General features: G+C 46.9%; 1 protein-coding gene across 1 annotated transcript in view; it reads left to right on the top strand.

Moving 5' to 3' along the window:
• The window catches only part of DRGX (dorsal root ganglia homeobox), a 38780-nt gene extending 10985 nt beyond the window's left edge, over positions 1-27795 (top strand). The window contains exons 5-7 of the mRNA XM_079975484.1: positions 2332-2504; positions 6384-6496; positions 25724-27795. Coding sequence (XP_079831610.1) covers positions 2332-2504; positions 6384-6496; positions 25724-25989 — 552 coding nt within the window. The 3' untranslated portion in view covers positions 25990-27795. The remainder of the gene's footprint in view (positions 1-2331; positions 2505-6383; positions 6497-25723) is intronic.
• Positions 27796-27996: the final 201 nt, after the last annotated feature.

Raw genomic sequence — 27996 nt, 5'->3', positions numbered from 1 at the left:
AAAGATGGGAGCTCACCCCGCCGCGGGGATTCGAACCGCCGACCATGCGATCGGCAAGCCCTAGGCGTTGAGGTTTTACCCACAGCGCCACCCGCGTTCCATAGGACAGTATATATAGGGCAGTGTGTACACACACACACACACACACACACACACAGTGTATATATATAGGGCAGTATCCAAATTTTATTAATAATAAATAATAATAAAATCTAGTTTGGGCCCATTGAAAGTGATTTTATGATGGTCATTCATTTGGCAGCCTGACCAAACTTAGATTATGAAGAACAGAAATAAGCAGGTTTGTTCTTCCTGCAGTTCACTTTGTTTGGGGAAAAGCTGTATAGGGAGGCACTGAATAGATGACCCTGCTGTCTCAGGATTAGGAACGGACTGGATGGCTTCTGGTCCCTCAGAGCATATGAACCTGCTTCCTACCATGTCAAACAATTGGTTCTTCAACCCAGGGTTTCCCAAACTTGGGTCTCTTGCTGTTTTGGGACTACAGTCCCCTTCATCCCTGACCACTTGGTCCTGCTAGCTAGGGATGATGGGAGTTGTAGTCCCAGAAAGGGCTGGAGACTCCAGTTTGGGAAATCCCGATCGAGCCCATGCGATAGCAACAGTGCTGCCCTCCAGATGCCGTTGAACTACAACTCCCACCACCATTGGCCATTAGTCATGCCAGCTGGGGCTGATGGGAGTTGGAGTCCAGCGGAATCTGGAGGGCAACAGCATATACCTTTTCCTTTTTAAAAAATATATATCTTTATTAATTTAAAATAAATACATTTATGAAAAAACAGATGTACATACAAGTAAACAAACAAACAAACAAATAACAGAAGAATCAAACAAACCACCACACTATAAGATATAAGAAGATTAATATAATTATAATCATATATACTCCTGATATTGAACACAAATATAGAAGCTATGTAAAAGAAATTTAAAACTTAATTCCAATTAATCTCATTACTTTATACCGTACAGTTACATATTTCTTATATAATTTCATTTTACCTCCCTACAAACTTATATTTATACAATACAGGGATCAGTCTAATTCTGCCAAGATGTTTCTTTTTATTCCATAGTTTTCTAAATATTCTTTAAAGATTCTCCAATCCTTATAGACTTTTTGTTTTGGTTGGTCTCTTAAGCTTCCTGTGGCTTTCGCTAGCTGCAGATATTCTACGCTTAGGATTTGCCAATCTTCTGTGTTGGGTATTGTTTTTCCAATTTCTTGCTACTAAAATTCTGGCCGCCTTTATTCCGTACATGTACCTTTTCCTTTATAGTATACATTTGAGTTACCTTCTGCAGTCAGTCTTCTGTTTCCAACTTCTGAGACAGGTGAAGGAAAAGGTCCATTGTGGTTGGTGGGGAGGGGTGGCACCAGTGACTTGACCCGTCACTGGTGTTGCTTCTTACTGGGAGGGGAAGGGGAGTCGGTGCGAGATCAGCTTGGTGTCAGCGCACTGGGAGAACCATTCCCAAGCTACATCTTGGCTAAAGTATCCATGACAGATGGCCATCCAAACTCTGCTTAAAAGGAAGGAGAGAGTCCACAATCTCCCGAGGGAATCTGTTCCACTGTCAAACAGCTCTTCCCATCAGAAAATTCTTCCTGATGTTGAGTCGCAATCTCCTTTTGTGTAACATAAAGCCATTGGTTTGAATCCTACCTTCCAGAGCAGGAGAAAACGTGGTGTAGTGGTTAAGAGCGGTGGACTTGTAATCTGGTGAACCAGGTTTGCTTCCCCGCTCCTCCACATGCAGCTGCTGGGTGACCTTGGGCCAGTCACACTTCTCTGAAGTCTCTCAGCCCCACTCACCTCACAAGAGTGTTTGTTGTGGGGGAGGAGGGGAAAGGAGAATGTTAGCCGCTTTGAGACTCCTTAGGGTAGTGATAAAGTGGGATATCAAATCCAAACTCTTCTTATTCTTCTTCCACGTGACAGCACTTGAGATATTTGAAGATGGCTATCATATCTCAAAGGCAAGTTAACCTCAAAGGTGCATTTAACCCTCACGTGTGGGGAAAACCCTTCCTTTTGATAATCATTCTTTCCATATTTCCCCCCCCCCCCGTGTTTGAATCAGGTGCTTATGCCCTACAGAAATTATTTATTATAGTGTTTAATTGAATAAGGGCCTCAGAGATGCAGATATTCCTGTTGTAGCTCCTTGATGCAGCCTGGTTTTAATAGGCAGAAGATGATGCTCTCTTACAGTCAAAGCAGAAGAGGAAAGGAAATTCACACAAATGACAATAGTTTGGTGCCCAAGCAAAGCTGCCTATTGGTTCCTTCTTTCCCGATTCAGGTCTGGTTCCAGAACAGAAGGGCAAAATGGCGGAAAACAGAGAGAGGCGCTTCAGAACAAGAAGGACCTAAGGAGACGATGGCTGAGGTGACACCCCCAGGAAGGAATTTAAACTCTCCCTCTCCAGTTGACCAAACCAGGAATAAGAAGGAGAGCCTGGAGATTCAACAGAGGTAAGCTTGCCTCCATTTGATATGCATTTAGTGCTGGGTGGAAGTTTGAAAGCATTTTTTTGATTCTCATTTTTCATTTGGGTGGCCAGAGAGGGGAAGAGACTTACAGGCCACCGTCTCAATCCTGAACATGGAGATACATCGAACACACCCTTTTTTTTGGTCATGTGGTTGGGTTAGGATCATAGCAGCCAATTCCTGGGGACGAGGTCCCTTCTCCCCAATAAAATATTTGAGGACCTCTCCCAAGTTGATGGGCATTGCCAATTAAATGGTGTGCGTGTGCCACACCATGTGATTATGTGTGTGAAGCGGCTTACCTCCCCCCCCCCCCCATATTTTATTCAAGTTGGCACCCCTGGTTGGCATCACGTTGAGCTGTCAGCACAGAGCCTGACAGGGCACAGGATAGCGCAGAGGTGAGGTCTCAGCTGGTGCTGAAGAAATGGGTAGCCTTAGTGAGGATGGCAAGACACCGCTTGAGAGCCAGTGTGGTGTAGTGGTTAAGAGCAGTAGACTCGTAATCTGGTGAACCAGGTTCGTGTCTCTGCTCCTCCACATGCAGCTGCTGAGTGACCTTGGGCTAGTCACACTTCTCTGAAGTCTCTCAGCCCCACTCACCTCACAGAGTGTTGTTGTGGGGGAGGAAGGGAAAGGAGAATGTTAGCCGCTTTGAGACTCCTTCAGGTAGTGATAAAGCAGGATATCAAATCCAAACCGCTGTCTGGGGTGCTTCGAGGCTATTCCTGGGAGCGCACATTGGCAGTAAAAGAAGGGGGGAAAGGGATGTGTGTGTGTGTGTGTGTGGTAGCGATGGGTGGATGAAATAGCTGGTGAACTTGCACGGAGACAGAAACAGACAGATGGAAACCAGGGGCAGAACCCAGGCAAAGGGTCTCGCATGCATGGGGGAAGATAGCAGAGGTTTAGTGATAGTTTAGTGAAGAGTCACGTAGCGCCTTAAAGAATAACATATTCAATGCTGCTTTTGCTTTTGTTGGTTGAGCACACTTCATCCATTGTACAAATTGTGATCTTAATTGGCAGATACGGGTAGGTGTGCCCATGCCCCCCCCCCACAATGCAGCGGCGGTAACCGTTGTACACAGTGGGGCCCAGAGGCCATGAATGCGAGAAGTTGCAGTGAGGCTGCAGTAAGTCCAACATAAGACCAGAGACTTGGCTCACGGCACCCATAGCTGATGATACTGTTTGTTTGATTTTTGGCTAGACATGCTCATTTAACACACGTAGAGTGAAAGATCTGTTACCCAGGTGGTCAAAGGACAGCTATTTTTAGTTGAATGTGCTGAGGTGCAATCACACATTTTTATTTTTATTTTAGGTTTGGGTCAATTATTTTTATAGGATTAACACACACTTATATATCAGGCTTAAGGGACGCGGGTGGCGCTGTGGGTTAAACCACAGAGCCTAGGACTTGTTGATCAGAAGGTCGGCGGTTCGAATCCCCATGATGGGGTGAGCTCCCGTTGTTCAGTCCCAGCTCCTGCCAACCTAGTAGTTCAAAAGCACGTCAAAGTGCAAGTAGATAAATAGGTATCACTCTGGCGGGAAGGTAAACGGCGTTTCTGTGTGCTGCTCTGGTTCGCCAGAAGTGGCTTTGTCATGCTGGCCACATGACCTGGAAGCTGTACGCCGGCTCCCTTGGCCAATAAAGCGAGATGAGCGCCGCAATCCCAGAGTCGGTCATGACTGGACCTAATGGTCAGGGGTCCCTTTACCTTTACTTTTATATATCAGGCTTAGAGTTAGGGTGTGGTTGCAGTCCTGTGCACACTTACCTAGAGAAAATCTCAATGGATATTCAACTAAGGGATCATCCATGCCTCTTTCCCCCAGGGAAACCCAATCTGTACTGCTGAATCAGAGCAAACACCAACCAGGTTTTCTCCAGACTGACGTTTATTCCGATTTATCACTAAATTGCCAGTTTTCCTGGGGACAGTGGGAGGGCGAAAGCAAAATCTCTCAGACTCACGTTTTCTAGGTATGGGGCAAACACGTGTCTGGATGAGCCCCAAGTCTTGCTCAGAGTAGACCCACTGAAATTAATGAGCACGACCAAGCTAGAGCCACTAATTTCAATGAGTCTGCTGTAAAACTTAGTTGAATGCCACCCAATGAATTAAATGGACTTACTTCTGAGTAGACTTGCATAGAGTTGTTCTATGGTGAACTTGAAATCAGTTTTGTAAAAAGAAAGCTATTCCTTTTTATTCACTTATAAAAGTGAATAAACGTAGCATTTTAAAAAAAAAAAAATAGAGCAGAAAAAGCCATAGTTACAATTAAGCCCATATTGAATAATAGAATGTAGAAGTTGGAAGAGACTACGAGGGTCATTTTGTCCAGCTGCCTGCAGTGCAGGAATGCTGCACAAACAGAACCAGATTTTCCAATTGATTCTACTTCAGCATATTGGTGCTTCCCTTTGGAGTTCATGTAGAAAGCAAGGGCAATTTCTTGCACCTGGATTCAGTACTTGAGTGCAAAGTACACATTGCACACACTGACTTGGTCTTAAAGGCAATGGGCACATGTATATATCAGTGGTGGCTTTTCTGCTGCTCCATCCGTCATTGTGATTGGATGCCCAAGGGGCCACAGTGGCTGGGAGAGCCGAACCACCTCTTTTGACTTGTGTGCCAGTTATAGGTAAAGGTAAAGGACCCCATGACAGTTGAGTCCGGTCAAAGACAACTATGGGGTTGTGGTGCTCTTCTCGCTTTCAGGCCGAGGGAGCCGGTGTTTTTCCACAGACAGCTTTCTGGGTCATGACTAAACCACTTCTGGCGCACGGGGGACCGTGACGAGTGCCAGAGCGCAGGGAAATGCCGTTTGCCTTCCCACTGCAGCGGTACCTATTTATCTACTTGCACTGGTGTACTTTCGAACTGCTAATTTGGCAGGAGCTGGGACAGAGCAACGGGCGCTCACCCCATCGCAGGGATTTGAACCACCAACCTTCCAATTGGCAAGCTCAAGAGGCTCAGTAGTTTAGACCACAGCGCCACCCGCATCCCCTTTTACCTTTGTGCTAGTTATGACCGTGCTTGGGCAGGGATAGCCTGGGCACAGCAAGCCAAGCATTGCTAACCAAACACTTGGACTGCCATAACACACTTAGGTAAAGGTAAAGGGACCCCTGACCATTAGGTCCAGTCATGACTGACTCTGGGGTTGTGGCGCTCATCTTGCTTTATTGGCCGAGGGAGCCGGCGTACAGCTTCCGGGTCATGTGGCCAGCATGACTAAGCTGCTTCTGGCGAACCAGAGCAGCGCACAGAAACGCTGTTTACCTTTCTGCTGGAGCGGTACCTATTTATCTACTTGCACTTTGACGTGCTTTTGAACTGCTAGGTTGGCAGGAGCAGGGACCGAGCAACGGGATCTCACCCCGTCACGGGGATTCGAACCGCTGACCTTCTGATCAGCAAGTCCTAGGCTCTGTGGTTTAACCCACAGTGCCACCCACGTCCCATAACACACTTATCCAACTCACAAAATAGTGACCACCTGGAGGCATCCACGGTATGTTTGGTAGCGAGTGCAGAGAGAGGCAAAATGACTGGGATGGTGGGTGGCTTTGAGAGAGAAGGGTCGTCTTCCTATAACACCAGACATATCAAGATGGAGCAAGTACGAGTGAATTGATGCAATTGATGCTGGAGTTGTACGTTGGTCAAATTCCAGATTGAGGGTTGGCAAACGCAATCGATTCGCCTGGTTAACATGGTGACAGGTCAAGCAGCTGGTTCTGGAGCTCCTCTGTTAACACAATTTTAATTGAGTTTTAATGGGTTTCAACTTCTTTTAAAACCTATTTCCCCCCCCCTCTCCTCCCATTCCTTGCAGCCTCAGCAGAGCCGTCGGTCCCTCTGGGCCCTTTTTCCCTTCGTGTCTTCCAGGGACTCTCCTCAACACGGCCACCTACGCCCAGGCTTTGTCGCAAGTTGCGTCCCTCAAAGGTAATGGCCTCTTTTTTGAAATCCCAGATTCCATGGCAGAAAGGTGTGCTCTGTGGTTGAGATGGCGATGATAATAACAACCCAGTTGTGGCTCAGCCACAGTTTGCTGATTCAGCTGGGTCTTTGGGGCACAACGGTTGCAGAATTGGCACTTTTGGATGTAGCCTTTTTTTTGCTTTTCTGTTCTGACTTTTTGGGCAAACGCTCTGCTTGAGTAGATTTGGGTTGCACTCCTGTATACACTTATCCAGGAAGAAACTTCACGGGAAGCAATGGGACTTACTTCTGAGTAAACATGCAAAGGTTCGTGTCGCATTACATGCAGTTAACCAAATGTCTAAACGTGATTGGGCTGGGTTTTTTTTTGCAGTAGCCTGGTCTGCAAAGCCAACCGATAAGCCCATGAATGTTCTCCAGTAAGGTGGATGTATTGCTTTTTGCCTCATGAGTGAATCTGACGGAAAAGCTTCTTCTTCCTAGATGTATCTTAAAGAAAATGGGAAATGACTGTCTCTGACTGCTGCTCTCTGACATGTGCTGCTGAGTCACACTGTGACTTGTTTCCCATTTGAGTGGCTCTGTGGTTTTATTCACCACCATTCATGCTTTGCAGAATAAGTGACAGAACAGGCAATGGGATATCCCAGGATACCCAGTGCTGAACTCAGGCAGGGGTGGCCCATCTTCGAGGCGAGGGGAAGCTGTTTGCCTCTGGAGGCACACCTGCCCCTCCTCTCCACCCCTGGTTTTGCACCCCTGCCAGTCCTGCCAGGGCTCCATCGACACAGTGCTCTTGCCGGCGTACCCATGTTTTACTGGTAAGCTCTGGTGCATCTTCAGTGGCAGGGCAGCTGCAACATTGGGGCTTGGGTCCAGATCTGTGTTGGGTGGCGCTAGGGCATTTTGCCTGCAGCGGCAGAAAGTCTCGGGCCTGCCCTGAACTCAGATTTGAACCCTGGTTCGTTCACAAAGCTGCAGTACTTCATCCGTAAAAAGCCAGTTGTTGGCAGAGAGGAGCCTTGGTTCACTTGCTTGTGCGAACCGGATTGTTTCCATGAATTAAAAAAGGCAGCTCTTTGGTCTGCTTGTGGTAATAATAATAATAATAATAATAATAATAATAATAATAATAAAATTTATTTATATCCCGCCCTCTCCAGCCGAAGCCGGGCTCAGGGCGGCTAACAACACTAAAACAGTGCAACATTATAAAAACATTATAAAAATTAATTAAAATCAAAATTGATGGCAACCATAAACTAAAGTTTTGTAAAGATTGCCAAAGGAGGGAGTCAGGCTGCGCTCTGACCAAAGGCCTGGTGGAACAGCTCTGTCTTGCAGGCCCTGCGGAAAGATGTCAAGTCCTGCAGGGCCCTTGTCTCTTGTGGCAGAGCGTTCCACCAGGTTGGAGCCGCAGCCGAAAAAGCCCTGGCTCTAGTTGAGGCCAGCCTAACCTCTCTGTGGCCTGGGACCTTCAAGATGTTTTTATTTGAAGACTGGCATACCAGGAGAGGCAGTCCCGTAGGTACGAGGGTCCTAGGCCGTATAGGGCTTTAAAGGTTAAAACCAGCACCTTAAACCTGATCCTGTACAGCTGGTATAGCACCGGATGAATGTGATCTCGCAGCAAAGACCCCGTAAGGAGTCTCGCCGCGGCATTCTGCACCCGCTGGAGTTTCTGGGTCAGTCTCAAGGGCAGCCCCACGTAGAGCGAGTTACAATAATCCAGTCTGGAGGTGACCGTCGCGTGGATCACAGTGGCTAGGTCAGGGCGATAGAGGTAAGGAGCCAACTGCTTAGCTTGGCAGAGATGAAAAAATGCCGGCTTTGTTATAGCTGCAATCTGTGCCTCCATGGAGAGGGAGGTATCAAAGATTACACCCAAACTCTTAACGGACGGTGCTGGTACATAGTTGGGAGGGTATTAAAGGTCACCTTGTCCAACCCTCTGCTTGGAATCCAGACCTACGGTATTCTCTGACCAGCCTCTGTTTGAAGACCCGCCCCAGATAATGGGTTATATTGTCAGAGGCAATGTTAGGGTTGTGCAATCCATTTGGCCGCACTGGGTGCAGGAGGTGCCTGTTGAAATTTGACAGCCCAAAGCCTGCCACTGCTATTGTTGAGTCACTCTTACCGTCGAAAGGTCACTACGGATGTTCAACCAAAACCTACACTCCTGTAACGTTAGCCCATCTGGTCTGCTCTCTTGAGACATTAGAAAACAAGTCTTTGCTCTTCTCTTTGTGACAGACCTTCAGGTATTTGAAGATCGCTACCATGTCTCCTTTCAGTCTTCTCTTCTCTTGGCTAAATACACTCAAGTTTCTTCAGCCTTACTTCATAGGACTTGTTTCCAAACCCCTGGGTGTCTTCGTTGGTCTTCTCTCAACCCATTCCAATTTGTCTGCATCCTTCTTGAAGTCTGGTGCCCAGAATTGAACACAGTATTCCAGTGACTAGTGCAGAATAAAATGGAACAATTACATTCTGAGACTTGGAAGCTACACTTCCAGTAAGGCAGTCTAAAATGGCATTAGCCTTTTTTTACAGGAACATCACACTGCTGACTCATGTTCAGCTTGTGACTTTGAGGCTGAGATTCCCCATCCCATAGCTGTGTGTTTTATGGGTAGATAGCCCAAACACAGAACTCTCCATCTGCCTCTGTTTAATTTCATTGCTAGTTTTGTGGGAATGTTCAGGGATGCAGGAGAGGATATATTGACTGATTATATCCTTATCCAACTTGTATTAACAAGTTCCCAAAATATCAGCAGAGTAAAACATTCCTTTTATCTTAAGTTCGCAATGGTAGTGTGTGCTCAGGTTTGCTAGAACCTCTATAATAATCACTCTGGTAATTTCCCCTTTATTCCCTCTTAAAATAGAAGAGACGACACAGTCCTTTACAAAAGTATAAAAAGAGTTTACTCACATTCTGTTCACATCAGATCCCAGAAGGCAGACAGCTTAATAAAGTAATATACATTTGGATTCTATCTTATAAGAAGATAGTCCCTTTGTCCTCTCTTGGCTGGGAGCCAAGAGGGCATCTTTAGCTTAGTGGATGTTGCTTCTTCGAAGGAAGAGAAGAGAAGAGAAGAGAGAGATGGCTGCCCCTGCCCTGTGCTTTTGTCGTTACCTGCACAGGTGAGGCCACACCCACCTCTAGTCACATGCGGAGGAAGTCTGTCCCAGGAAGTTTACCAGCTGGCTGGACAAACATCCCTCCCCATGTCTAAACATGTACACTCTAGGAATGTTGTAATTGACTGCTCCACAAGTTTGGGGCCAGTTTCCTATTGTATCAAGGCTTGGTTGAGCTTCATTCCTGCCCACTGATGTGTGAGGAGCTTAAAGCTCTCTTGACCAGGTTCGCCATGCTTCGGCCAGACACAGTTCTCCAGTTCTCGTGATGTGCAATACATCTTCGGCCAGCACTCCTTTATCGAGGAAGAACTTTGCAGGTTAAAAGTGTGAGTCATTAGAAGTTGGTTTATTTTTTTTAACCTGGAAATAGCAACTGCAGAACGACTTGATTAGTACTGAGCCCACAGCACGTAGGGAGGGTTGTGGATAATGCCTTCCTTTGGTGCTGTTGTACCAATGAAGATGGTTCCTTGCAGACCACATAGTGTAATTATGCACCTTTTATCTGCTTTGATTCTTCCGATGTTCAGCTTCATTAGTTGTCCATGCATTCTAGTGGGGGGTGGGGAATATCAAATTTTTCAGCATCATGCATTATCATCTCTACATGCCCCCCCCATCAATACCTTTTCTCTAAACTAAAATACCCCAATGCTATAACATTTTCCCCATAGGTGAGCTGCTCCTTCCGTGGCCCTATTGCTTCCTTCTATGATGGCTGATCTGAATAGGCCAGTCAGGCAAGAGGTTCTCCAGTAGACTGCCACCATATTTTCCCCAAGTTCCCACTAATCCTGGCATACCGCCCAGTGTTGCTCTGATGAAAATAGGGATGTCCTATTCAATGACGAATGGGACGCGGGTGGCGCTGTGGTCTAAACCACTGAGCCTAGGGCTTGCTGATCAGAAGGTTGGTGGTTCGAATCCCCGTGAAGGGGTGAGCTCCCGTTGTTCGGTCCCTGCTCCTGCCTATCTAGCAGTTCGAAAGCACATCGAAGTGCAAGTAGATAAATAGGTACCATCCTGGCGGGAAAGTAAACGGCGTTTCCGTGCACTGCTCTGGTTCGCCAGAAGCGGCTTAGTCATGCTGGCCACATGACCCGGAAGCTGTCTGCGGACAAACACTGGCTCCCTTGGCCTATAGGGCGAGATGAGTGCCACAACCCCAGAGTCGTCTGCGACTGGACCTAATGGTCAGGGGTACCTTATTCAATGATGACAATGATGATGATTTTATATTCATACCCCCACCCATCTGATTCGGTTGCCCCAGCCACTCTGTGTGGCTTCCAACATATATAGAAACGTAATAAAACATTAAACATTTTTTAAAAGCTTCCTTATGCAGGGCTGCTTTCCGATGTCTTCTGAAGGTTGTATAGTTACTTATCTCCTTGGCTCAGGGGTCAAATAACTCCATACCCTCCAACATTTCTCCAATGAAAATAGGGACATCCTATTATACCTAATGACGTCCTAAGGAAAAGCGGGATATTCTGAGATCAAATCAGAAAGTGTGATGGTTTCTGTAAATCTGGGACTGTTCCTGGAAAACAGGGACACTTGGAGGTGGGGTTTGTGCGTTTGTGATTTTTGTAAGAGGGCCTTGCCTTCCTCCCTGGGAATCTATAACATCAGCACCTTCATGATGTTGCATTGTGGAGCCTTCGACTGAACACCGAGCTACAAAAGGAAAATCCCTCGCTGCGCGTGATTTATTCATGCTCTGTGCAATAATATGGAGTTACCAGGAGAAATCAACAAGCTTAAAAGCTAGGACCCCCAGAGCAGTTCCTTAATGGACAAAGGCAACAGTGCAATTCATTAATGGAGCGATTATTAATGGAGGTAAACAAGAATCTCTGGTTTTCGGCGGAAATTCTCTAATCGTTGTGGGAGAGCCTCCCTTCCGCTCCTACAGAAGTTCCCCGGATCCTCTGTTGCCCAGTGCAGGTTGGAAGAAGAGAAATTATTACGTTTGTCATGGGATGACTTGCATAGTGCACCGCCGCCTCGCTCCCCTCGCTCGCGATATTGCTTGCTCCGTTGGCGTAGCAGCCTGTGTGCAGCCATTGATGGGAAAGCGGCTTTTGCATTATACATCAAAGCACCGGGCAGGATCGATCAGGATCATTCAGGGTTAGTGCGCTGCTGTGGTTGCAAAAGGTTTTGTGAAGGCTTAATTGTGGTGCCTGAGAGGAAAGGGCTTGTTAATTGTCCTGGATGAGTGGAATTTGTCAATGCCCGGGACCCCACCGTTGTAGTGAGATGCAGGAAGGCAAGGATTTACCCAGAACGAATGCTGCTCTTCGCAAACCTTTTAGGACACCCCCCCCCATTATTATTATTATTATATTATTTTTTTATGAAAATTGTACACAGTCCTTCATCTGTAGATTGCAGGGCGATTCACAACATAAATTTGTGGCCAGGAAAGAATTCTGTATAATATTATATATTTGCAATTTGTAGAGCAGCCAGCAATGGTTAATAATAAATTTAATAATTTTATTGTTTCTACCCCACCCACCTGGCTGGGTTTCCCAGCCACTCTGGGAGGCTTCCAACACGTATAAAAACATCAAACTTTAAAGACTTCTCCCCCCTCCCCAAGACATTTTATTGGTTTTACAGATAGAGTACAAATAAACACAAATCAATAAAATCACACTGTATGTGGAGATTCTCCGAATCTTGAGACTTCCCCCCATCCCATCCATGGAATATTATTTTAAACACCTACAACTGCATATTAGTTCATACTCCATTCTTTAAAATATCGAACCGTATTGTCCATAATGTTTTTTTCACAACAAGGGAGTCAAAATCCTGCTCTTGTTTCCATCTGCTTACAGTGGTCTCCTAGATAACTTATAATTTTTTCTCATTCTTTTACGACGTTTTCATCCTCTTGGTTCCTGAGTTTTCCCAGTCAGCTTTGCCATCTCAGCATAGACCATCAACTTGGTTTGCCATTCTTTTCTGGTAGGGACTTTCTCATCTTTTCAACTCTGGGCCAATAACATTTGCTTGACTCTTGTTCCATACATCAAAAATCTTTTCTGCTTCTTTGGGATGTCGGTACTTGTTATTCCTAATAAAAAAGCTTCCGGTTTCTTAACAGAAGTTATTTTAAACATTTTTTCATTTCATTATATATCGTCTCCCAGAAAGCTTTTATTACCTTACAAGCCCACCACATATGATAAAAGGTACCTTCTTTTTCTTTATAGTTCCAGCAGATATTTGAACTAACATAAAAAAACTTCTTGATACAGGACCGCCTTCAGATGTCTTATCAAATTGTGTAGTTCTTTTTCTCCTGGGCGAGTTCCAGTGGGTTCTGCCTTGTCCCAACCTTACATGAAACCACAGATTCATGCTGGTCTGAGGTTTTAGCAGAGGTGTCACTGGTAGGTTGATAATACACAGCTTTGTCTCTCATTTTCGTCAGATCCTAGGGACACAGCTGAGAAGGACTGGATGGGAAGAAACAAAACTGAATTTTAATGCAGAGAAGATGATTATCAGTTGCCCATGGGCTGTCCAAGCCAGTATCATGGTTGCTACCTGTTCTGAATGGGGTTTCAGTCCTGCCAAAGGAGCAGTTCCCCAGTTTTTGTGGTGCTCTTGGATTTCGTCTGGGTTTTTTTTTGAGATTCATAGGTGGCATCAGTGACTAGGGCTGACTTTTGCCAGCTTGTGCAAATATGCCAGCTGCAAACCTTATGGATGGCTGTGGCTCACTATGGTCATTTATGACCTAGTGCAGGGTTTGGCAAATTTTTTTAGCCGCAGGCTGGTCCACTGTCCCTCAGACCTTGTGGTGGGCCAGAGAAGGGGCACCAGGGCGGCGGCAGAGAGAAGATGAGCGGCACGAAAGGGCTGGCTCCGGAGAGGGGCTGCTTAAAATGGCACTCAGCCAGCTCAGCCCAGCTCCCTTCCTCCTCTAGGCAGGGAAGGGAGAAGCCAGAAGGAGGGAGGGAGGAGGCGCCGCTGCCGTGTGTTTGAGGGAGAGGGGGGGGGAAATGGAATGGCGCAGCCCAAATGAACAGAATCCCCACGCCCATCCACAGACAGTCCACGGGCCAGATCATGAAGGCAATTGGGCCTGATCCTGCCCGTGGGCCTTAGTTTGCCGGCCCCTGACCTAGTGTCTTCCATGGTTGGGGAAACTTCAGTTTGTGCAAAATGCAGCCACCAGAATAGTGGCTGGAGTCAGCTGATCAGAGCATATTACTCTGATTTTGTATGAACCACGCTGGTTGCCTGTTGGTTTCCAGGCTTATTTTAAAGTGCTGGATTTGATCCTTAAAGCCCTAAATAGCTTGGTACCTGGGTATCTATACGATTCATTCTACTTTTGAGGCTTTACACCAGTTTCTGGCTGCCAAGTGACCCACAGCGGGCATCCACTAGGGACAGGGCCTTTTCAGCTGTGGCACCAGCTTGGTGGAATCCTGTCCCTGGAGAGGCGTGATAGGCTCCACCCAGGACTTTGGGTGCCATGCGAATATAGGTTTCGGGAAGTCTTCTTTGACCATTCTTGAGCTCAACTTCTGAGTATGGTGCTATTTCCTTTCTCTCATATACATTTTTGTGTGTGTGTGTGTGTGTCCCTATAATGCAAATTCCAGGGGATTGAGGGAGGGGAGAGGAGAAGTCTGAACAAAATGGAAAATTCTTTAATAAAAACATTAAACAAAAAGGGATCAGGGCTGGTCTCAACAGCGATGGGCAGGGCAGAGAGAAAAGAGCAGAGTTGTATATATGTGGGGCTGTTGCTGTGTGGGTTGTCTATAAAGATGGGGGGCGGAAGTTAACAGCTGGAGATCTTTACTGCCATTTTGAAATAAAAGCTCTTAACATTTCCCTTTCTTCTCACCCACATAAATTCCTTTGCCCCATTCATCTGATGCATGGAAGGCAGGAGCAGTTAAAGTGAAGACTGTGCAATCTTCATGTGTGTGCAGGATTTAATGCCTGATGCTGTTCTGTTAGGGCTCCCCTCCCCCAATTGTGTGTACGTCTTCCTAATAATAATAATAATAATAATAATAATAATAATAAATTTATTATTTATACCCTGCCCATCTGGCTGGGTTTCCCCAGCCACTCTGGGCGGCTCCCAACAGAATATTAAAAACTCGATAAGACATCAAACATTAAAAACTTTCCTAAGCAGGGCTGCCTTCAGATGTTTTCTAAAAGTCAGATTTATTTCCTTGACATCTGATGGGAGGGCATTCCACAGGGTGGGTGCCACCACCGAGAAGACCCTCTGCCTGGTTCCCTTTAAGCTTACTTCTCGCAGGGAGGGAACTGCCAGAGCTGGACCTCAGTGTCCGGGCAGAACGATGGGAGTGGAGACGCTTCTTCAGGTATACTGGGCCGAGGTCATTTTAAAGATCTGCATCAACATTTTGAATTGTGCTTGGAAACGTCCTGGGAGCCAATGCAGGTCTTTCAGGACTGGTGTTATGTGGTCTCGGCGCCGCTCCCAATCACCAGTCTGGCTGCCGCATTCTGGATTAGTTGTACGGTAGTTTCCGGGTCACCTTCAAAGGTAGCCCCATGTAGAGCGCATTGCAGTCGTCCAGACTGGCTTCCAGTTCAGTTTTATAGGGCTTTTGTACATTCAGTCGCTCGCTCTCTCTCCTCTCTTCTTTTCCTGTAAGACTGTTGTTGCTCAGGATATGTTTGTCTTGGAAAACTGTGCATTTGTAATGCTTCGTAACAGCAGAGCACATTAGGACTTAACAGCTGGTCCCTAGTAAGCCCTGCATCACACCTCCACCAGTGTTGTGTGTTTATTACGTGCCAGACTTCACAGGCGATTCTCTTATTTGAGATGTTTAGGAGCATTTCTGGTGGAGCAAGGCAAGCTGGAGTGATCTGTGTTTACATGGATCACATAGTATCTGAAAGTTTTATTTGTTCTGCATGTAAGCCTGTGACATGGAAGTACCTTCTGTGCCCTGTTTTCGTATGCTATTTAATATATAGGTGAAATACCCTGAATTACCCTGAATGTCTTTTTTGAGGGATAAATTAATATTTTTAATAATAGTCTTTTTAAAGTTTTATTTATACTTTTCAGATTAATACATTTCATCGAATTCACAATCATCTTAACATTTCCAAACCTGACTTCCATCCTTCTCTTTCTGCGGTTCCTTAGATTTATTTTTCATATCTTCTGTGTATCCAAATCAACTTAATTTGCTCATTAAATAATAGCGTTTGTTTAAGAGGGCAGCCTTTAATATACTATTCCCAGCCCGCAAAGGATATGTACACATGTAGGGTTTGAAACACACAGGGCTCATTTTTTGCAATGCACTTTTTTTTGCATAGTGCTATACAATTCTACATGTTGTTGTTTAGTCGTTTAGTCGTGTCTGACTCTTCGTGACCCCATGGACCAGAGCATTCCAGGCACTCCTGTCTTCCACTGCCTCCCACAGTTTGGTAAAACTCATGCTGGTAGCTTCGAGAACACTGTCCAACCATCTCATTCTCTGTCGTCCCCTTCTCCTTGTGCCCTCCATCTTTCCCAACATCAGGGTCTTTTCCAGGGAGTCTTCTCTTCTCATGAGGTAGCCAAAGTATTGGAGCCTCAGCTTCAGGATCTGTCCTTCCAGTGAGCACTCAGGGCTGATTTCCTTCAGAATGGAGAGGTTTGATCTTCTTGCAGTCCATGGGACTCTCAAGAGTCTCCTCCAGCACCATAATTCAAAAGCATCAATTCTTCAGCGATCAGCCTTCTTTATGGTCCAGCTCTCACTTCCATACATCACTACTGGGAAAACCATAGCTTTTACTATACGGACCTTGTTGGCAAGGTGATGTCTCTGCTTTTTAAGATGCTGTCTAGGCTTTGTGCAATAACTTCGCCTAACGCTGGAGTTGCTGTCTGTGATGTTGGCACTCGCATACATACATACATACATACATACAGGTGAGCCTGTTTTCAAAGTAGCGCGCATCCCTGCTTTTTTACTTCTTTCAGTTTTAGGCTGTCCGTATCCCCTCGGCACCGGTGGTAACCTCGCTGGGGTTACTTCACTGCAAACACACACGCTTCCTCCCTCATTTTTTTAAAAAGGAAATTGCACGTTTTTCAATATACCTGAAGTCTTTTAGGAGATGGGGAGTGGCACAGCTCTGTAGCGTTACTAGTTCTGCCCAATAGGAAACGCTCTTTGTGTACACATGGTGGCAGCAAGTGTTCGAGAAGTGTATTTGCAGCACGAAATGGGTTTAAACCTTTCCCGCAGAAAGCGCTATAGATTAGCCAGGCCCAGGAGGATGACATTGTGTGTGCGCAACACTCCCCCCCAGATGCCCCGCATTAAACTGGAGCAGGGAACCAACAGCCACAATCGAGAATTATTTCTCAGTAGTTTGTGCACTGACCCCAGACTCTGGACTCATACAATATACATATTATTAGAATCATAGAATCGAAGAGTTGGAAAAGACCACGGTGTTCATCTAGTTCACTGTTTCCCAAACTTGGGTCTCCAGCTGTTTTGAACTACAACTCCCATCATCCCTAACCACTGGTCCTGCAAGCTAGGGATGATGGGAGTTGTAGTCCAAAAACAGCTGGAGACCCAAGATTGGGAAACTCAGAATTCTGGTCTATTCACAAGCAATGCAGGAATCTTTTGGTCTATACGGGGCTTGAACCCTGTGATTAAGTCTCATGCTATAACAACTGGGCTATATATAAAATAGATGAATAAACAGGGAAGGGGGCCAGAATCCTTTGGAACTGAGGCATACAAAGAGGTTAAATTTCCCCCAAGAAATAAAAAACATCTTTATTGTTTTTACTGGGCAGAAGGGAGTTGCCCTATTGGTCGAGATTTATTTTAATTTAATGGGGTGGGATGGAGAGTGAGGAGGAGGGGTGTGGTCTGAGGGGAAAGGGGGCCCACTTTGCCCAAGAGCCCCCAGAAACTGCTGTGCCCCACCTCCAACACCTGCCACCTGAGGCACCCGCCTCACTCAGGGATTTAGTAGGAGTGCCTTTTGCAAAATAAATCAATCACCCTTTCTCGTTGTCTTGAAAGGATGGTGGGAGATGTGGAGGATTCGCGTCAGACTGTGCTGTGAACCCCGTGGTCATCGGTTCAGTCTGTGGCACCAAGAATTAAAAGGAGGGTACGTTTGCTGGGCTGGGGACAGGGTCCTTATCTCAGAGAACTGGTGTCTAGAGGGGATGGTTTTGGGCTAGAGGTGGACCAGGTATCTGGTTCAGGTGAGCTTTCAGAAAGAAAGAAAGAAAGAAAGAAAGAAAGAAAGAAAGAAAGAGAAAGAAAGAACAGAAACCCTTTAGATTCTCAAAACAGAGAGATCCAAAAAGGAATGAACTCTGCTGCTGGGGCAAAGCAGGTCCAGCTGTGTGTCATCTGCCTGAGTGGGGGCTCTGACACCTATGTAGGGATGAGAATAGATGCTAGGGGGATATTTATTAGATATTATCCTTTGTGACCCTTTGCAGCTTGAAAGGGAAGCTTGGAGAGGCTAGTTTTAGCCTTTTGGTTTAAATAATCCAGGATGCTTTAAAGCAGACGGGACTCTCCTGGTATTTCTCCCTTTTCTCCCTGTTAAGTTGTGGGCGAACATATCAGACGACACAGCGATTCTTCCAAAGCAGCTCTTTATTTGTAAGCTGTAACAGAACTGAACTGAGGAGCTCAGTCAGCCTGCTTATATAGAGCTCCACTAGAATGCAACAGTAACCATTTTCTGTAACTAGCCAATCACTGAACGTCACTTTCGATCCTTCATTTGCATACAAACTATCCAATCACTGAACGTCATTTCGATCCTTCATTTGCATAACTATCTACAGTATCCCCCTGCTGGCCCAGGGTGAGAACTTCAGTACGTAACACTCCCCCTTAATACAATAATCACACAATCTTGTAAAAGGTCAAAAATTAACATTTGCTCGCTCAGAATACTTGTTGGAGAGTAACAGATGCAGCAGCTTTGCTTGGGAAGGCTTAACATGGTCATTCAGTTGCAAAGACATACTTTAGGCTAGCTTAAAATGGTGTCTGAACACCCTCACATTGTTGACTTGATGGAAGAATGATGAAAAAGAGGATGTGCAATATATATCACAGGTAGAACAAAAGAGAGCGAGAGAGTGATGCCTTCTTCAATCAGGGCACAGTGGGAGAGTGTCTCTCACAGGGTTCTCTCTAGCAAACTTGCAGGAAACACAAATCGTTGGTTTGACAGCATTGTAAATATCCCACCACAGGTGGCGCTGTGGGTTAAACCACAGAGCCTAGGACTTGCTGATCGGAAGGTCGGCGGTTCCAATCCCCACAACGGGGTGAGATCCCGTTGCTCGGTCCCTGCTCCTGCCAACCTAGCAGTTCAAAAGCACGTCAAAGTGCAAGTAGATAAATAGGTACCACTCCAGCAGGAAGGTAAACGGCGTTTCTGTGCGCTGCTCTGGTTCGCCAGAAACGGCTTAGTCATGCTGGCCACATGACGTGGAAGCTGTACACCGGCTCCCTCGGCCAATAAAGCGAGATGAGCGCCGCAACCCCAGAGTCGACCGTGACTGGACCTAATGGTCAGGGGTCCCTTTACCTTACTAAATATCCCACAGACTCAGGAGGAAGAATTGTTAGGGATCAATTCCCAAAACTGCTGCCTTCCAGTTATTTTGGATTGCAGCTCCCATCAACTCCAGACAGGGATGCTGGCAGGGGGCTGATGGGACCTGGAGTCCAAAATGTCCAGTGGGCACCAGGTTGGGAGTGGCTGTGTCAGGGTGCAAGTGTGATAATCGATGAAAGATGTGCTTCAAAATCTAGATCTAGGCCAGGTTTACCTCGCCTGGGCTGGTTCACTCCAGCGGAGATCCCTCCGTGGGCCAGATCGCGTGCACTGCCACGATTTCCGGCGTCTGCGCAGACACGGTTTCCGGTGTCTGAGCATGCGCAGATGCAATTTCCAGCACTGTGGAAGCGAGTCCCCGTGCTGCGCTGCGCGGGGACTCACCGAGTGGGCGGCTTGGTTCGGGGGTGGCTTGTGGGCCGGTTAAACGACCTCCGTGGGCTTCTTATGGCCCACAGGCCTTAGGTTGCCTACCCTTGATTCTAAACGCACCCTGCTCCTCTTCTCCTCCGGCGGTGTCTAGTGGAAAAAGGGATCCCCTTGTGAACCGATCTGTAGTTCAAGTACCACTTTCAGTTAAAATGTGCTTTTGGCAGAGATGAGGCAGGACTAATTTAATTTTTCCTGTCAGTCTCTCTGTAGCAGATCAATTAAACTGTCAAGTGGATCAAATATTTCAGACTGTATTTATTACATTAAGTATTTATGTCCGAGCTCAGCCTTTCAAGCATGATGTAATATAGCAACAGTAGGTGCTCCAGATCAATTTTGCAGAATTTGCTGTAACCTAATGGAGAACTAATTGTGTGTTTTTAATTTAGAATACAGGAGACAGCAGCTTCTTGAAACAATTTAGCAAAGGCCCCGTTCAGATGCTAAGGCTGGGCTTCCACACACTATGACAGGAGCAGATTTCCTTTCTTCTAGAGTCCACAGCTCCCTTGACCATATACCTTCTTTTAGTGGCACCCTTGTGGGGCTCAGAAGCCCAGTTATGTCACCCCTTGCCTGCAGAGCTGGCAGCCCCTCACTTTTTTTGCACACCCTCCCTTCTGGAGTGTTCCCTCAGCCTCCTCTCCTCTCCCCCCTCCTTGGGAGTCCTCCGCTGCTGCTGCTGCCCCTGCTGCTCTCTGAGCTGCCCCCCAAAAGAGGTGCCTCCTCACATTGCCCCACAGGGGCCTGGGACTTGTCTGCCCATTCCCAACAGCAAGGGCTGGCGGACTGGCTGGCTGGGCTCCCTCGCCCGCTTGCTTGCTCCAAGGCCGCCTCAGCTCCTGGCAACCAGCACCCCTGGCCAGCCCCAGCGGCACCATTTGCCTGGGGAGCTTGTAGCCAGGGCTGCTGCAACAAACAGCCGTGCAAGGCTTTAGGAGGCAGAGATGCAAGAACATTGGTAGGCAAACTAAGGCCTGGGGGCCAGGTCCGGCCCAATCGCCTTCTAAAACTGGCCTGCAGATGGTCCGGAAACCAGCATATTTTTACCGGAGTAGAATGTGTGCTTTTATTTAAAATGCATCTCTGGGTTATCTGTGGGGCATAGGAATTCGTTCATTTCTCTCCCCCCCCCCAAAAAAAATGTAGTCCAACCTCCCACAAGGTCTGAGGGACAGTGGACCGGCCCCCTGCTGAAAAGAGGGCATCAGAGGAGGGAGAGAAGGAAAGAGGGACAGGGGCCAGTATTGCCCGTGGCACCTCTGACCATCATTCAAGGCACTCCAAGGTGCCAGGGCACGCTGCTTAAAAACCACTATTCTAGGGACTAAACAGAGCCTTCTCTTTATATCCATGTTCAGTGCCTCTCTGGGAAACTCTCATAAGACAGCAAAAATAAAACCCAAGCGCTGATTGAAACACCCATCTAGTCCGGCATCCTGTTCTCACAGTGGCAAACCAGAAACCTATCAGAAGTCTGCAAATAATAATAATAATAATAATAATAATAATAATAATAATAATATAATTTATTAATTATACCCTGTCCATCTGGCCAGGCCTCTCCAGCCACTCTGGGCAGCTCCCAACAGAATATTAAAAACACAACAAAACATCAAACATTAATAACTTCCCTAAACAGGGCTGCCTTCAGATGTCTTTTAAAAGTCAGGTAGTTGTTTATTTCCTTGAAATCTGATGGTAAGGTGTTCCACAGGGCAGGCACCACCACCGAGAAGGCCCTCTGCCTGGACCCCTGTAAACTCACTTTCAGGGAGGGAACTGCCAGAAGGCCCTCGGAGCTGGACCTCAGTGTCTGGGCTGAACAATGGGGGTAGAGACGCTCCTTCAGGTATACTGGGCTGAGGCCATTTAGGGCTTTAAAGGTCAGCACCAACACTTTGAATTGTACTTGGAAACTTACTGGGAGCCAATGCAGGTCTTTCAGGACTGGTGTTATATGGTCTCAGCAGCCACTCCCAGTCACTCTCAGTAATGGGACTTTAGTGTAGCCGCATTCTCCTGTTTTGTGATTCACAGCAACTAATATTCAGAGACATATTTCCTCTGACAGGGCAGATAGAAGATAGCTCTGCCCTTCATTATTTTGTCTTAATTCCTTTTAAAGTCATGCTGGCGGCCATCACTGCATCATGCGGTAGATTCCATGGAGGTCCTTGTTTTGTGCATGCCTCCCGTTATTTTATTTATGCAGAAAAGTATTTCTGTACCACTATATCGTAAAATATCAAGGCAGTGTGTGCAATGTTAAAACATAAAGCACCATTACAAACAATAACAGATAACCATTAAAGCAGCTGGCTGGTCAGAAAATTAAAAATTAAACAGCTGCAGAGGCCTGTGGACTGAAAAAGGTCTTCAAAGATACCTGGAAGTCAAAAGTGAGGACAGCTGCCGAATCTTGCCAGAAGAGGATTTCACAGCAAGGGGCACAGCAATGCGAAATACCCGACTTACAGCTGAGGCCGTATGGACCTCTAACACTGTACTCCTCTGGGTGATCTTTAGACACAACTCCCACCCGTTCACACACAACAACATTAAAGCTATGTGTCAGGGAACTGCCATCAGTGCCAGAGGGAGAGAACAAAATCCAGAGGGATTCCAGAGAGCGTCCCGGGATTGGGAGAGGCAGCCCATCTTCTGGGGAAGAGAATCAGCGTAGCACCAGTGGAGAAGGGGGGCAGATGGGGGAAGCGGCGAGGCGGTCCCATGACTCCTTGCCGGGGACCAGCGGGGAGAGTAGAGGTCCTCCGCTGCCTACGCCCACCTTGCGCAGAAGGCTTTCGCGCGAGAAAGTAGGAGGAGACTAGGCGTCAAAGAGCTTCTTTGCTGGAAGAAGTTTAAGAAACGCCCACTGACGGATTCTGCCAGCGATTGAGACAGCCACGGGTGCGTGGCTGTCCGGACAGAAAAGGTTCACTCAGGCAATACACCCAGGTGTTTGCACCGGCTTACGCACGAGCAACCCCTAGAACCATCACACTATGTCTGAGCATTCCTTGTGCTGTTCACAGGCCCTCTGCGTTTGTGAAAGTTGCTAACGTGAGGCAGGAAGCAGAAGATGGACCTTTTTAAATGGGAAGAGCATTCTAGTCCCTATCGTTTTTACATTCGCAGTAAGATGAGTGAAACCACAAACAGCACTTTTCACTCATAGCTGTTTTGGCTGTGTACTTTCCACAGGCAGTTGTGAAGGCAGAATCAGGGTTTCTGGCCCCGTGTCTTTATAAAAGATACAAATTAGGAAAGATGATAATGTCCTTGTCTACTACTGTTTCTCAAAGGCTATATGACTAACCCAGTTCCCATAATTTTACCTCCATATTGTTCATAGTGTTGCCTGGCTTTTCGATCAATATGGTTAAGCTACACTTTTTTTTAATGACTTTAAGAAGTTGTCCATAAATATGAAATGCTGTTTCTTCGCTGAACCAAAGGTGGATTTATAGGTATGCACAGTATGTGAGGAATTAGGGTGTCATGTGGCTGAGGCCTCCTCTAAGTTACTAGAATACATGGATAACTGAGGGGATACCATTGAAAAGAGACTACAAACAATGAATTGCCATTGTTGAATTCTAGAATTTTGGTGTGTTGAGTCGTTTCCACTCTTCGTTTCTTCTTCTCCCTGATCAGGACCATCAGCAGAGGAGTGCAGGTGGTACGCATGTACTGAGTCCCAAAGCACTCTTAACTTTCTTTTTTTAAAAGCAAGTTGGCCATTTCTGAAAGTTAGAGCACAAAATGTGGAGGCAGCTGTAATACTTCAAGGCGTGGTAGGCAGCATCGTTGCTAAGGGTGCTCAGAATCGTAGAATTGTACAGTTGGAAGAGACACTGAGGATTATCTTGTCTAATTCACTGCATTCCCTTACCTTTCTCGCCCCGACCTGGCCACAGTGATCCATGCGACGGTCACCTCCAGGCTTGACTACAGGCTTGACTAATTCACTCTACGCGGGGCTGCCCTTGAAGCTGTCCCAGAAACTCCAGCAGGTGCAGAATGCAGCAACGAGGCTCCTCGCGGGGTCTCTGCCATGGGAGCATATTCATCCAGTGCTTTTCCAGCTGCACTGGCTCCCGGTGGAGTACAGGGTCAGATTTAAGGTGCTGGTTTTGACATTAAAAGCCCTTCACGGCCTAGGACCCTCATACCTACGGCACCGCCTCTCCCGGCATGCCCCACGGAGAGCCTCAAGGTCCATAAATAGCAACACCCTAGTGGTCCCGGGCCCTAAAGAAGTTAGATTAGCTTCAACCAGAGCCCAGGGCGTTTTCAACACTGGCTCCGGCCTGGTGGAACGCTCTGCCTCATGAGACCAGGGCCCTGCAGGATCTGATTTCTTTCCGCAGGGCCTGTAAGACAGAGTTTTGATTCCCTCCCCTTCTTTCTTTTTTCTTTTCCTTTCTCCTCCTGCGATGAGGCTACATTTTAATATTTCAATGTTGTATGTTGTATTTTAATTTTGTTTTTAAGTTGTATTCATTCAACTTGTTTTTATTATTGCTTGTTAGCCGCCCTGAGCCCGGCCTTGGCTGGGGAGGGCGGGGTATAAATAAAAATTATTATTATTATTATTAATGCGGGAATCTTTTGCCCAACGTGGGGTTCGAACCCACAACCCTAAGATTAAGAGTCTCATGCTCTACTGATTGAGCTATCCACAGGGCCAAATCACCTAATTCTATTGCTAAGCAATAAGAGGAAGAATGTTGACCACCAACACTTTGGATTTGGAATCAGACCCTCTCAGAGCAGAACAAAAAGGTGGATGAAGGATAATACTGAGATATGTTTGTTACAGCACCTTCTTAGCGTCCACATTACTTAATTCACTCCCAAAGGGTGCTTCCTTTACATAATAAAACAGAATTGACTGGCTTTGGTATATTTTACTCAGAAGTAACTCGCTGTGGGTTAAAGCCTCAGCGCCTAGGGCTTGCCGATCGAAAGGTCGGCGGTTCGAATCCCTGCGGCGGGGTGCGCTCCCGCTGCTCGGTCCCAGCGCCTGCCAACCTAGCAGTTCGAAAGCACCTCCGGGTGCAAGTAGATAAATAGGGACCGCTTACCAGCGGGAAGGTAAACGGCGTTTCCGTGTGCGGCTCTGGCTCGCCAGATGCAGCTTTGTCACGCTGGCCACGTGACCCGGAAGTGTCTCCGGACAGCGCTGGCCCCTGGCCTCTTAAGTGAGATGGGCGCACAACCCCAGAGTCTGTCAAGACTGGCCCGTACGGGCAGGGGTACCTTTACCTTTACCTTTACCTTAACTCCATGAAATAAATCAGGTCTCTTTTTTGCTGAGAAAAATTGGTGATACAGCCTGCCCACCCCGACAGTCTTTTTGACCACTGGTACCTCGGCAGTGGCGTAGCATGGGTTGTCAGCACCCAGGGCAAGGCAAGTAATTTGCGCCCCCTAACCCATGGATTTGTGCCCCCTAACCTGTGGATTTGCACCCCCTAACCTGTGGATTTGGGCCCCCTAACCCTAACCCCCAGATGTTGCGCCCGGTGCGGCCGGCCCCCCCTGCACCCCCCACGCTACGCCACTGTACCTCGGGTTATATATGCTTCAGGTTACAGACTCCGCTAACCCAGAAATAGTGCTTCAGGTTAAGAACTTTGCTTCAGGATGAGAAAGGAAATCGTGCTCCGGCGGTGCGGTGGCAGCAGGAGGCCCCATTAGCTAAACTGGTGCTTCAGATTAAGAACAGTTTCAGGTTAAGAGCGGACCTCCCGAACGAATTAAGTACTTAACCCGAGGTACCACTGCACTGTGGCTTTGGAACTGCTGATCTAGCCTGAATAGTGTCTGCAGCAGCTTCATTTGTGGAGCCTACAGGTGGGCAGGCCCCTGGAAAATCCTCCTGGCTCATATTTGTAGAAGTGCATTGCAGCAGCAAACGGCTCCATCTTTTACCGATGCATTCCGACGGCAGGTGGTGTTTTGTTTTTCCTCCCGCTGCAGGTAGCCCGCTGTGCTCTTGCTGTGTTCCCGACCACATGGGCCTCTCCTTCCTCCCCACGTACGGCTGCCAGAGTAATCGCACGGCGAGCGTGGCGGCCCTGCGCATGAAAGCCCGGGAGCACTCGGAGGCTGTGCTGCAGTCGGCAAACCTCCTGGCCTCCAGCAGCCCCACTCCGCCCTCGGGGGCCAAGCCTGGCGCAGAGAATGTCTTGGACAACAAGCCGCCCGTGGCTGTGGAACAGAACGAAAGCGAGAAAAGTGTTTGAGACCCCACATGCCACCTCGTAACGAACTCAGCACCCCAAGAAACCAAATCCGAGGGATCTACCCTTTAGAGGCTGTCTGGCTTTATTTTGAAACTGGAAGGAAATTTGCTCATCTGTTGACAGTTTCAGCAAGCTCTGGGTTTTCTCTGGCCCTGTCTTTTACTGCCACCATCAATTCCCGCTGGATTTCTCAAGGTTCTCCATTGCTCTCGCCGAATCTCCAGGTACTGCCTGGTGTTAGTTCTGCTTACAGCTGAACTAGATCCAGGAGCCCTAATGCAAATAGAGAGAGAAGCAAAAGGGCATTATTTGCCTGGTGTCTAGATTCCACCAGATTGGGGTGGGGAGGGGATCAGGGGTTGCCTCAGCATCGCATAACAGGTCCCCCTTCTACTTAAACAAGAACAACAACCTCTTAGTTGTTCCACAGCAGATGGGTATAGAAAGGCCTGGTTTCATAGGCCTGATGAGCGGAAGTTCCTGATATCCGGAGAGCAATATGGACAGAGAGGTCAGTCTTGTTGAGCTCACACAAGGGATTTTATTGCTAATCTATTAGTTTATTTATTTAGAAGGTCTGTACGCCGCCTTTTGAGAGAATGGCCCTCAACACACAGATTACAGGAGATTGTAATGATGCACACACAACCAAACAGCCCCCTGGCCCACATCTAAGCCACAATGTGACCCTACACATGTGTAGGAGGAAGGTGATCCTACACATGTGTAGGAGGAAGGAGAGCTAACTACCCATACTGCAGAGGGGCCTTCAACTTGTTGGTGCCACTAACACCTTGACTGAGGCCATTCAGGTCTGAGAAGCCGGGCCAACAGCCAAGGAGTGTGACAATTCCCTGCAAAAACATTGGGGCTGAATTTCTAGGAATTTGAGTCATCTCTCCATGGGACCATCACTTCATCCTGTTCCCTATGTTCATTTTGGGAAGCAGGAGACCACAGACATTCCTATCAGCTCTGAATATGTTTCTAGCAGAAATATGAATGGGTGAAGATAACAACCTCTCTTTCTAAGGTCTAATTTTAGCTAGGATTTGGGGGCAATGAAAATGACCGGAAGGGTCTACTACAACATCTAGATGATAAATAGGTCTTCTGTCATTGAATGACCTGTTTGAATAGGATCTTTGGATCCATCCCTTCCTGGAAAGGGATTTCTGCTTTGCCTGCTAAGTTTGCTCTACTTGCCAAACCGAGGTCCTTTGTGGAACATGTCCCCTCCATTTCCCCTCATTGTAGCAGAACTGTAACTTCACACAGGCTGTGCCTCAAGATCCTGTTGAATTTGAGGACATGAGACCATCAGTTTATCCCACAGAGCAGAAGGAAAACACTTTGACAGCAGTCCATAACCAAGGGTTTGATTCGTGAGCACAGAGTGGTAATATTTTTTATTTGTCATAGGTATTCTACCCTGCCCTTCAGATAAACCCCCAGTCGGATGGCATACAATAGAAGAATCTAATCATTTCAGACGTGCAATACTATTCCAGTGTACTAAAATATAAGTCCTGTTGAATTCAACTCCCGGTTGAATTTTGCAACTGCCTTGCAAAATTCCGAGAAGTATGAATTTCAAAGGATAGCTCTGTTGCGGTTTGTGCATTATTTCAGAAAGCGCAAACAAAAAATGGTTACAAAATGGGTACATTGGGGAAAAGATATTGGTGAAAATGACATGCACAAATGCATTATGTTTGGGGAGATGGCTTGCAAAAATATGCGTCATAGGAAAAAGCGACCGTGTGCTAATATGCCGATGAATGTTTGTGGCGGTGACTTTTTAACTTAACACAAGTGTAGTGATCTGAACTTCAGGCTGGAAAACTAAAAAAATGGAGAGAAACAAAAACAGATAAATCGCTGCTTCTAGTAAGTTTGTCTCGGATTGCAGAAGACCCAGACATATAAAACAGTTGTTGAGAACTCAACCCCCTGATCAGGAAAGTGGAGTGCCTGGTTCTCCAAAGACCACACCTTTGCAGAGTC

Source organism: Podarcis cretensis (genome assembly GCF_951804945.1).
Source record: "Podarcis cretensis genome assembly, chromosome: 5".
Taxonomy (NCBI): Eukaryota; Metazoa; Chordata; class Lepidosauria; order Squamata; family Lacertidae; genus Podarcis; species Podarcis cretensis.
This window is presented reverse-complemented; position numbering and strand designations above follow the sequence as displayed.